The sequence below is a fragment of the Hemicordylus capensis genome, chromosome 1, assembly GCF_027244095.1.
Source record: "Hemicordylus capensis ecotype Gifberg chromosome 1, rHemCap1.1.pri, whole genome shotgun sequence".
Classification (NCBI taxonomy): domain Eukaryota; kingdom Metazoa; phylum Chordata; class Lepidosauria; order Squamata; family Cordylidae; genus Hemicordylus; species Hemicordylus capensis.
The window spans coordinates 246,631,615-246,644,016 of record NC_069657.1 but is presented as its reverse complement, the minus strand read 5'-3'; the positions used below and the strand labels follow the sequence as shown (position 1 = coordinate 246,644,016).

General features: G+C 46.6%; 1 protein-coding gene across 5 annotated transcripts in view; it reads right to left on the bottom strand.

Annotated features, from left to right (window-relative positions):
- Window positions 1-12,402, bottom strand: part of LOC128339754 (opsin-5-like) — a 28,375-nt gene that overhangs the window by 8,415 nt on the left and 7,558 nt on the right. For 2 of the 5 annotated variants that reach the window (XM_053284140.1, XM_053284139.1), the window contains exons 3-5: window positions 11,364-11,652; window positions 10,549-10,627; window positions 10,067-10,171 (exon numbers count right to left, since the gene is read on the bottom strand). In XM_053284140.1, the coding sequence (XP_053140115.1) occupies window positions 10,067-10,171; window positions 10,549-10,621 (178 nt within the window). In that variant the 5' untranslated portion in view covers window positions 10,622-10,627; window positions 11,364-11,652. Of the gene's footprint in view, window positions 1-279; window positions 1,812-3,915; window positions 4,172-10,066; window positions 10,172-10,548; window positions 10,628-11,363; window positions 11,653-12,402 lie in introns of those variants that run through there. The other 3 variants (XM_053284142.1, XM_053284143.1, XM_053284141.1) reach the window with 3 other exon arrangements.

Genomic DNA, 12,402 nt, shown 5'->3' with positions numbered 1-12,402 from the left:
TTCGTCCCAATGTGCAGCAATTTACACTTGCCAACACTGAACCACATCTGCCACTTTGTCACCCACTTATCTGTATTAATTTATTTAGTGATACAAGAATCTGTGAATATTTAAACAGCTAACATGTTTTGTGTGTGCAGTTCAGTTGGACTGTTCGGGGTCAAACCAAACCCCCTGTTCGGTCCGACCCTGGACCAACACCCTGCCCCCGTCCAGTTCAGGGGATTCATGAGCTTTTTTTTTTTTTTTTTTAATTAGGTTTCCCAAAAAACACCTTACCGTCTCCCAGGAAGTTGTCCGATGTGGTGGTGGGGGGTCCATGGAGGTTCCCCCTCGCCCCACCGGCCTCCCTTATTTCCAAAACCGGCTGTTCGGCCATTCAGCTGGTTTTTGACCTCTCCTGCCAGAGTGGCAGCCATTTTGGAGGCTACCATGTCTGTGCAATAGGCCTCTCCCTTGCCTGGCATGACCCCCTACCCCAAACTACTGTCTCTGGGCAGTTAACAACAACATAAAACATATTAATAATGAAAACTTAAGCAATTTAAAACCATAGTTCAGTTAAAAAGTGTGGGTGAAAATATAAGTCTTTAGAGGCTTTTTCAAGGTTGTCAGAGAGGGGAGACTTTTATTTAAGCAGGGAGTGCATTCCAGAGTCGCAGGGCAGCAACAGACAAAGCCCGTCCCTGCATAGCCACCAGATAAGTCGATGTCAACTACAGACAAGGCTCTCCAGATGATCTCAATGGACAGTGGGGCTCATGGCGAAAAAGATGTTCTCTTATATACCTAGGGCCTAAGTTGTTTAGGGCTTTATTTTGCCCAGAAACTTATCAGGAGCAGGTGTAGCTTTTTTAATATAGGAGTAATATGGTCTCTCCAATATGACCCAGAGACTAATCTAGCTGCCTCATTCTGTACCAACTGCAGTTTCTAGACTATGGATACCCCATATAAAACACATTGTGGGGGCAGTCCTACATAGTGGCAGCCCCACATAGAGCACATTGCTGTCTTCAAGTCTGGAGGTTATCAGCATATAATATGTACCACTGTTCTGTGGCCGTTTATCTCAAGAAATAGATGCAGCTGGCATATCAGCCAAAGCTGATAGAAATTACCTCTGGCCAATGCCTCAACCTGGGACACCAGGGAGAGATTTGTGTTCAAAAGCACCCTCAGACTGCATACCTATTCTTTCTGGGGAAATGTGTCCTCGTCCAGAACCCACAGATCTAAATTGCCTCCCAAGATCCAACACCACACAATAAATATCTCTGTCTTATCTGGATTCAGTCTCAGTTTGTTATCCCTCATCCAGCCCATCACTGCCTCCAGGCAGGCATTTAGGGAGGTTATGCTTTTCCTGAAGATGTTGACAAAAATAAATTTGGTTATGCCTTCTCCTGAAGATGTTGACAAAAATAGATTTGAGGAACAGATTTGGGTGTCATCAGCATACTGATAACACCGGGCACCAAATCTCCTGATGATCTCTCTCAGCAATTTCATGTAGATCTTAAAAAGCACTGGAGACATATGGGGCTCTGTGGGACACAAATACAAATAGGAAAAATATGTATATACTGCTTTTCAACCCAAGTTCCCAAAGTGGTTTACATAGATAAATATAAACAAACAAACAAAGTGGCTCCCTGTCCCCAAAGGGCTCACAGTCTAAAAAAGAAACATAAGATAGACACCAACAACAACTGTGCTGGGGATGGATAGAGCCAGTTGCTCTCTTCTTGTTCAAGAACAGGAGCAGAGGGAGGCCAGCAGCGGCCCAGTTTCTGCCGCCCGCTGCATCTGACGTCAGACACAGGGAGTGTTTAGCCACACACACCCCAAGTGTGATGTCAGACATGGGGGCGTGGTTTAGCTAGATAAATTGGCTAGCTCTGCATTCACAGCATGGCCAGAGCGAGCCGCTCTGAGCAACTCTCCCTGCCCGCTCTGGCCGTGCTGCAAACACAGCACTGGCCAATCTAACTCCGAAATGTGGCCATGGGGCCCCGTTTGGGAGCTAAATCACGCCTCCCGCATCTGATGTCAGATGTGGGGGGGGGATATCTGGGGCACGCGGCACAGCCCCTGAGTGGTGGCGATCCGCATTCTTTGAACCCATCCGCTCAATGGTGGCTCCGCCCCTGCTCACAAAAGAGAATCATCACTTTAAAAAGGTGCCTCTTTGCTCAGTTAGCAGAGGACACCATATAAAAGTTCAGATTATGAAGAGCAACAGTCTCCATTTGGAATTTGCCAGAGAGGTAGGAGCAGAGTCTCTACAAAGCAGTGCCGCCACCCCCAAAGCCTTCAGATGCTCCAGAAGAATACTATAGTTGATAGTACCAAAAGTGCTGAGAGATCAAAAAGGACCAACAGTGTCGCACTCCCTCCCTCAATTCCTAAATGGAGATCATCCATCAGGCTGACCAAGGCAGTCTCCATCCCATAGCCCGCCTGAAAACCAGTTTGAAATGGGTCTAGATAATCAGTTTCCTCCAAGACTGCCTGGTGCTGGGAGGCCACTACCCTATCAATTACCTTGCCCAGCCACAGAGGGTTGGAGACAGGCCTATAGTTCAGGCTTCTGAACTATATAGGCAGGCTTCTTCAGAAGAGGTCTAATGATTGCCTCCTTAAGACAAGGCATCCTGCCCTCCCTCAGAGAAGTGTTTATAATATCTACCAGGCCTTCTACAACCATCCCCCTGCCAAATAGTATAAGCCATGTTGGACAAGGGTCAAGAGAACAGGTGGTAGGATGCACTGTTCCAAGCAGCTTGTCCATATCCTAAGGAGTCACACATTGAAACTGACCCAGCCTAACCACATAAGAGGAATTGCTTGATACCTCCGCTTCAGACACTACAGTAATTGGGTCTGAGTCTAAGCTGGCCCAAATATGAGAGATTGTATCCATAAAGAACTCATTTAAAATGTGACAGTAGGTAATTGATGGTTCCAAATTCTGATTCAAGGGAGGAAGGGCATGTACTACCCCTCACAACCCTGAACAACTCCACCAGACATGAGCTTGTGGGTCAGCAGTCAGTCAGTCAGTCTTTATTAATACAGCCAATGGCCAGAATTACAAAAATAAAATCATTTAGAATTAACAACTTCATTCCGAATAACACCACAAATATAACAGAATTTAGCAACATTGAGTAAGTTCTCCTCTTTACAATCCTTTAAAATTAAATTTAAATAATCAGTTTCAGTTAATCCTGGAAACAGGATAAGTTGAGGTGAAATGTATTTCTTCCTAATATCACTGTAAAATTGGCAATACAAAAGAACATGAGCCATCGTCTCAACTTCTCCCGATCCACACGGACAAACACGGCAATGATAAGGAATATTTTGGAATCTCCCCTGCAGCACAGCTGTATTCAAGGCGTTACAACGGGCCAAAGTTAAAGCCCTACGAAATTTAGGTACTGTAAGAAGAGATACATATCTGGCTGGGGAATAGCTTACAGTTTCGACATTCAGGAAAACACCCCTAGGAATTAAACTCCTGTCAATCTGAGATTCCATATCGAGAATCCTTTCCTTAAGTCTTCCCCTAGCCTCCTCATAAGGCAAACTAAGGATGGCTGCAGGTGAAAATCCATAGTACTGCAATCTCGCTTCAATAGCTTCCAACCAGGCTGAGCGATAAGAATCTTGAAAAATCAATGAGACAATACCAATAGGCCTAAACATCAATTTGAGCCAATAGCTCAAAATGAAAAGCCATGCCCAGGCTTCAACTTTAATCAATCCTGCCTCAAGGCGCAGCACTACTCTGGGCACACAGCCAGGTACTTGAAAGATGTTTTTCAGAAAGGTTGATTGTATTGCCTCAACTTTCTCGAAATTGGAGTATAGCCCCAACTGAACACCATACAGTAGTTGAGCCCTTACCTTTGCATTAAATAGTTTGATGGCTGCTGGGACATACTGAGCACCTCTAGAGCGGAAAAAGGACTGGATCAAATTAGCACTTCTTCTTCCACTCTGGATAACATAATCTCTGTGCAGTAGTCGTGATCCAGTAGCAGAAAAAACAATCCCGAGATATTTGAATTGTTTCACTTGTTCAAGCTGGACTCCATTAAAAAACCAGCGATGTAAAATAGGGCGTCTTGCAAATACCACAATTTTAGTTTTGGAACAATTAACTTCCAGCAGATTCAACTTACAATAATCATCTTTACAATAATCACTTACAATAATCACTTTTTTGTGGGTCAGCAGCAGAACCGCAGCAGAACCGCCACTGAGTAATAATCACTTTTTTGTGGGTCAGCAGCAGAACCACAGCAGAACCGCCACTGAGCAGCAGCAGAACCGCCACTGAGTGAACAGGTTAAAAGAACCCAGGCCACCGCCAATCAGGAGCCATGGCTGGTGCCCCAGCCACACACCCTGTGTCTGACATCAGACATAGGGGGCCTGGCTTCACTTGCAAATGGTGTCGTGTCCCCTGTTTGAGAGCAAATACCATCCAGTGCTGCGTTTGTAGCAACTGACCCCTCTACAATCAGACCCTGTGACAGAGTGCTGAGAGGAAGCCATTTTACAGAGACCATGGAGGAGGCCAGGACTCTGTTCAGGCCTCTGGGCCGATCTTTGTTACCGGCACCCTTGAACATTAAGTCTAGGACTACTCGTTCTGCAGTCAGCAAGACTCGGGTGGGTCACCAGAGCTGCATGCTATGTGCTATATATGTTAGTATATGTGCTGAAATAATGTAAGTGCTGGTATAGTGTCAGCTGGTCTATTTTGATTGCTCTGATATTTATTCCCTTGATCAAATTTTTTGTTACTAAAGGCCGGGGTTGAAAGTAGAGTTAAGCAGGCAGTCAGGCAGCACTGGGATGGATCAACGTGGATCCCAGCACTAGGGATGTGCATGAACAGCTCGGGCAGCCACCAGTGGGGCAGGGAGCAGTTCCCTTAAAAAGCAAGTAAGCCCCTCCTTCCTCGTCCCCACCCCACCGCTTTTCCAGCAGTGGCGCCCACTCCCCAAAAGGCCACGTGGGGCTGCAGGGCTATTCCCTGAGGCCTCTGCACAGTGTCAGCATGCACATGCCGATGCCGCGTGGAGGCTGCAGGAGACAGTGCTACAGGGGCGCAGCCTTTTGGAGAACAGGCGCCGCTGCCAAAAAAAGTGGCGGAGTGGGGACAGGCAGGTAAGGAGCTGCTTACCTGCTTTGTAAGGGAACAGCTCCCTGCTCCACTAAGCCAGTTCCAGCACTGGTGCCTGAACCAGTTTGGTACTTCCCAGAGGAGGTGCCAAACTGGCTCATGCACATCCCTACCTGGGACTGCACACAAGCAGCCTAACCCAGGCTGGGCTGCCCTACCCTGGGTTAGTCTGCTTGTAAGTATAGGCTTGATTTCAGTCAAATTGGTCCTGAGTTTTTGTTTGGTTCTGTTGTGTTTTGCTGCTGTTTAACCAAAATATAATAGGTACAATAAAGATGGCTTGCTATTGAGTTCACTGAAATGCAAGTGCACTTATTCTGGATCGTGCCCACTGAATGCAGCAGAATTTAACCTAATTTGAAATACAATCTGACAAGTTTAGCATTCATTTTGTAGATCAGGGAAAATGTCAGCAAGGCGTCTTTCTCTAGGGTTAAACTGGGGTTCTCCACTTCATTTCTCTAATAAGTGGCATTATAATTCGCTAACTATTCACAGAATTGCCTGGAGTTTAATGTAGACAAAATGCAATATTTGCCAAGCCATTTATCAGAACTCTTTTTGCATCCTGTTTAATTTAACAGCTATAAGTATATCAGATAGCACTCCAAAATCCATAACTGTTTACAAGAAGCAGGCAGCAGACTCCAAGTTAAAACTGTGAAGTTCGCCTTCAGAAGGACAGTGAAAACTATGTTGTTTAGGCGAGCTTTCAATATCTTTTAAGTGGCTTCAATGGAATGTATGTTATTCTGCCATGTATGTATGTGTCTTTGTGGTGTTGGTTTGTATTAATGTACTGTAACTGTTGGTCAAAACAGACATCACTTTAAGCATGTGATTGAGATCAGGGTGCTTTTATACTCAGTAAATAGGAGCAATTTCTGCTCTCTGCAGATTGGGATCATCGCAAGGGGGAGGGAGGTTTGAACCCTCTTCCCCACCCCCCACCCCTGGCTGCTTTTTGGCTGGGAGCAGTGTTCCCACTAACAGGAGATCCCAGGTGTTGTTGACTTCAACTCCCAGCATCCCCAGCTGTGATGTCCTTTGGCTGGGAATTATGGGAGTTGTAGTCAACAACATCTGGAATCCCTTATTTAAAACTACATCCAAACAAATAACTTTTACAGCACATCCCATGCATATTTACTCAAAAATCAGTCAGCTAGTGTACCATTTTGAACAAGAGAAGTGATTCTCTCTCTATATCTCTGTTTATAAGTTTCAGCTGAAGCATGCTTTCTTGGATATGTTTCCTGCTTTCAAAATGCATCTAACAATGTATTCAACTGCTCATTTATGATATAAAACTGAACTGGGGGTCCTCCTTGATCCAGCCCTGCTCCTAGAGAGTCAGGTGGTGGCAGTGGCAAGGAGTGCCACCAGCTCTGCCCCTTACTCAAGAAAATCAGCCTGTTCTCAATTACCCATGCAAAACCATGTTTGAATGTTGGCAAAGCACTCTGTGGGACTGCCCTTTAAATGTATTCAGAAACAACAGATGGTACAGAATGTAGTTGTCTGATTGACTTCTGGAGCTGCCTACAGTGCACATATTACAACTATCTTTAAGGCACTGCACTGGCTGCCAGTCAGTTTCCAGGTGCAATTCATGGTGCTGGTTATTACTTTTAAAGCCCTAAACAATCTGGGCCCTGGGGACCTTAGAGACCACGTGTTCCCAGCTGAATCTACCCACCTGACTACATTGGCTGAGGGGGCTCTGCTCTAGGGGTGTACATGAACAGTTCATGCCAAGCCCATTCGCCAACCCATAACCCATAACCCAAACCGGAGCCGGTTTGGAGGTTCAATCATAGACTGAACTGAGGGTGATTCGGTGCATGATCAAACCGAACCGGGCCCGGTTCAAGCAAACCAGTTTGGCATGGTAAGGGGCGGCCAGGCAGGGGCAGTGAGAGAGAGGGGAAGCTGCTTTCCCTGGCCGGTGTGGCTGCCAGCACCGCCACTCAGGACTGCTTGCCCTCCCACCGTGGCCCCCATGGTGCTCTGCCCTCCTTTACCAAGCCACCACGCAATTTGCACAGCCATGCAAATGGCCACCGTGCATGTGCGGAGGCCAGAACCAAGCCACCACTGAGCCAGCGGCTCAGTAAAGGAGAGGGGAGCATGCTTGGGACGGCAAGCAGCGGCTAGTGGCAGCCGGGAGGGCGAGCAATGGCAGTGGCAATGGCAGCCACACCAGCTGGGGTAAGCAGCTTTTTCTCTCTCTCACCATCCCTTGCCCTTTGAAGAGCCTCCCACCCCCCGTACTTGTAAAGGGGGATCCTCACCAAAAGTTGGACTCACAATCACTTCCCACCTTTGCAGGGGCGAGGGACCTGTTAGGAGGGTCTGCCCAAGCAGGTTATTGGATCCAAGAGGATTTCAAGAAGCCTTAGAAGGATTTAGTGTCAGTTCTGCTGGTGATCCTGTTGATGCCCTGGGGGAGAACTGGAACAGCAAACTCACTGGGGCAGTAGACATGATTGCTCCTAAGTGTCCTCTCTGTCCCGCTTCAAAACTGGCCCCTTGGTATACGGGAGAACTACGGGGGCTGAAGCGGCAAGGTAGACAAATGGAGCACAAGTAGAGAAAGACTCGGCTTGAATCTGACAGATTGCAACATGGAGCTCATTTGAAGACCTATGCTCAGGCGATATGTGCGGCAAAGAAGCGATTTTTTTTCTGCCCGTATTGCATCCGCAAGTTCACGTCCGGTGGAGTTGTTCAGGGTTGTGAGAGAGCTCGTATGTGTCCCTCCTCCCTTGAACCAGAAACTGGAAACATTGATTACCCGTTGTGATGTGTTTAATGAATTATTTGTGGAAAAAATCTCTCATATTCAGGCCGACTTAGACTCCGTCTCCACAATTACTTCAGTGTCTGATGTGGAGGTGTCCAGCGACTCCTCTTGTGTGGTTAAGTTGGATCAGTTCCAGTTTGTGACTCCAGAGGATGTGGACGAGTTGATTGGTGCGGTGCGACCTACCACCTGTTCTCTTGACCCTTGCCTGACATGGCTTATATTATCTGGCAGGGGCGTTGTTGTAGAAGGCCTCGTAGAGATTCTGAGGGAAGGTAGGATCGCTCCTTGTCTTAAGGAGGCAATTTTTAGATCGCTTCTGAAGAAGCCTACATTGGATCCCTCAGATTTGAGCAACTGCAGGCCTGTCTCCAACCTTCCGTGGCTAGGCAAGGTAAGAGGGTGGTGGCCTCCCAGCTCCAGACAGTCCTGGAGGAAACTGATTATCTAGACCCATTTCAAACTGGCTTTTGAGCTGGCTATGGGGTGGAGACTGCCTTGGTCGGCCTGCTGGATGATCTCCAATTGGGAATTGACAGAGGAATTGTGACTCTGTTGGTCCTTTTGGACCCCTCAGCAGCTTTCGATACTATTGACCATAGTATCCTTCTGGAGTGTCTGAGTGGGTTGGGAGTTGGAGGCACTGCTTTGCAGTGGTTCCGCTCCTACCTCTCAGGCAGGTTCCAGATGGTATCCCTTGGAGACTGCTGTTCTTCAAAATCTGAACTTTTGTATGGTGTGCCTCAGGACTCTGTATTGTCTCCAATGTTGTTTAACACCTACATGAAACCTCTGGGAGAGACCATCAGGAGATTTGGTGCAGAGTGCTATCAGTATGCTGATGACACTCAAATCTATTTCTCCATGTCAACATCATCGGGAGAGGGCATAACCTCCCTAAATGCCTGCCTGGAGTCGGTGATGGTCTGGATGAGGGATAACAAACTGAGAGTGAATCCAGATAAGACGGAGGTACTCATTGTGCGGGGTCAGAACTCAAGAGACGATTTTGATCTGCCTGTTCTGGATGGGGTCACACTTCCCCAGAAGGAACAGGTACACAGTCTAGGGATGCTTCTGGATCTAAGCCTCTCCCTGGTGTCCCAGGTTAAGGCGGTGACCAGAAGTGCCTTCTAACAGCTTCAGCTGATACGCCAGCTGCGTCCGTTTCTTGAGGTGAACAACCTCAAAACAGTGGTACATCTGCTAGTAACCTCCAGACTGGATTACTGTAATGCGCTCTATGTGGGGCTGCCCTTGTACGTAGTCTGGAAACTACAGTTAGTCGAGAATGCAGCAGCCAGGGTGGTCTCTGGGTCATCTCAAAGAAACCATATAACTCCTGTACGGAAGGAGCTACACTGGCTGCCGGTATGTTTCTGGGCAAAATACAAGGTGCTGGTAATAACCTATAAAGCCCTAAACTGCTTGGGCCCTGGGTATTTAAGAGAACGCCTTCTTCATCATGAACCCCACCACCCACTGAGATCTGCTGGAGAGGTCCGTCTGCAGTTGCCACCGGCTTGCCACTCAGGGACGGGCCTTCACTGCTGCCCCAAGGCTTTAGAATGTGCTCCCTAGTGAAATAAGAGCCTTCCCATCTCTGGCAGCTTTTAAAAAAGTTTTTAAAGATGCATCTGTTCACCCAGGCTTTTAATTAATATTGTTTTAATGGTTTTAATGTTGTTTTAAAATATTCTTTTAAAATTTTTAATTTGTTGTAATGTTTTAAACTTTCCATTTTTGTTTTAACCAATGTTTTACTTTGTTTTTATTTTGTTGTAAACTGCCCAGAGATGTATGTTTTGGGCAGTATAAAAATATGTTAATAAATAAATAATAAATAAATAAGTAGTACATTGGCTGCCTGAACCAGTTCAATCAAATTGACCATAACACGGTTCAGTTCGAATAGATTTGTATTCGAACCAAACCACATTTTTTGGGTCATGCACACCCCTACTCTGTTCCGTGTACCGACACCTGCTGAAACTCATTTGTCAAACACACAGGTCAGGGGACCTTCTAAGCGATCGCTCTCAGGTTCTGGAACTCACTCTCAGATGAGATCTGCACGCCTCCCTCTCTCCCAGTCTTACAGAGGAGACTGAAGACTGCCTTTTTTATCCAGGCTTCTGGCCATTGATTATCTCCCAGCTCTTCTAAAGGCAGTACAGAAATGTAAATAATAAATAAAATGAAATGAAATTTAGACCACGTATTACATAATTAGTGTGACTGCGTAACTGTCAATACTTTTCCTGTCATGTATGAGTCAAATATGCAACTTTCCAGCTTCTAGATGCGTACTCTAATGAAAAGCAAACTAATTCATCATCATCATCACCATCATCATCGAAACCCCAAATACTATCCTCAGCCCACCTCTCCACAGGCAAAATAGCATTGCAACTAAAGACCACAGTACTAAGAGTCAAGGAACTTAATTTAAAACTACAAACAGCTTTAAGGCTGCAGACCTTACAGCAGCTAAACCACAGATCCTCTCACTATACAGCTGCAAAGCGGTGGAACTTACCTATAACCAGAAGAAATACACCTGCTCCATAATCTTCTGTTGGGTGAAGTTTGGAAATGTAGTGGTCCTCCATATCCAACTGTGGAAATGAAGAAGATTCTGAAGCAAAGAAAAACACTGTGAACAAGAGAAGCTATTCCATAGATTGGGTAACAGCCTTTCTAAGGAGCAGACAGGGAGACTGAACGCAGTTCTTGAGAATAACCTCTTTTGGATCCTGGTCTCTCCCACATGTTGTATGACAGTTAAGGAGAATGGAGCTGGACAATGTACTCCTTTTCTGGGAGAGGCACAGCATGAGAACCAGCTATAGACACAGCCTCTGCTACTGATTGGCTTATAAAATCTCCCTCCACCCTCTCCTCTCCTCCCTGTCCATTGCTTTGCTGTCTAGCTTTTTCTGTAGTACTAGCTCCCTTACACCATACTAGGTAGCTGAAAAGCAAGGAGAATTTTTAAGCATGGCGAATGTTTTAAGAGCTTTTGCTTGGTGTTTAAAGAACCCTAAGCATTGGCTTAGTAAGCATTCATTCTCCTATATCCCCTTCAATGAGGCAGCTTTGGGGCAGCCCTTAATATAATTGTTGTTTTTATATATCTGAGGTCAAATAGTTAAGAATTAAACATATTAAAAGGTAGGCTAATCTTAAAAGGTTTACAGTGCTGAGCTGACCCCAGCTGCATCATAGGAGGAAGAATGCCTAAGATTACTTGTCTGAGCAAAAGAAAGAAAGAAAGAAAGAAAGAAAGAAAGAAAGAAAGAAAGAAGGAGCATATAGGAAAGTCCCTTACTTGGTCACAAAAAGCGAACATACCTACAGGTTATAAAAATTATTGGATGTGCAGTGAATGCAACAGAGCTCCTGGAGTATAAATATGCCGGGGTACTTCCACTGTGCAGAAGAATTCTGATCTCTGGCAGTTTTCAGCTTATGTATGGAGTCATCATCAGATGCACCATGTGCCTGCAGTCCCTTGTCAAGAGGAAGTTGTCCTCATCCAGCATGCCATGCTCTGACCCTAAGATGGAGGGCTCTCTGCACTATGCCATGAACTCTGGCTATTTCCATTCTTTGAATATTTTATAAGATCCCATAACCTACGCTGAGACCAAGGGAAGGACAGAATAACAAACAAATTACTCACCTAGTGGTCCACTTTATTTATTTATTTATTTATTTATTTATTTAAAATAGTTCTGTCCCCAAGGGGCGCACCATCAGGAGCGTAGGGAGGCTGATGGCAGCCTGTGTGCGGCCGCCACCGCGGTCCCCTGGCCATGCCCCCGCATCTGATGTCAGATGCAGGGGCTGGCGAGCCACGCCCCGCGTCCAACATCAGACGCGGGGTGTGGTCTCCCTCCCAAACGGGGCCATGCAGCCCCGTTTGGAAGGGAGATTGGCCCACACTGCGTTGGGCAGCATGGGCTGGAGCAACTCTCCCTGCCTTAAAGGCAGGGAGAGCCGTTCCGGCTGTGCTGCCAATGCAGCGCAGGCCAATCTCCCTCCTAAATGGGGCCACACATGGCCCCGTTTGGGAGAGAGATCGATTGGCAGCAAGACCAAGATCAGGGAGAGTCACTGAGTCAGGGAGAGTCAGGGAGAGTCTCTCTTTACAGCATGGAGAGTCACTCCGGCTGCAGCGTGGGCCGATTTCTGTTCCAAACGGGGCCGGGACTGAAATAATGCTCCCCACGTCTGATGTCAGATTCAGGGGGCATATCTGGGGCCACGCCTATGGCCCCCGATTGGTGGCGGCCCTGGTTCTTTGAACCCATTTGCCCAATGGTGGCTCCGCCCCTGCTCACCATCTTAAAACTACTACTAATAAAAGACTCTCTGAAAGGAGGGACCA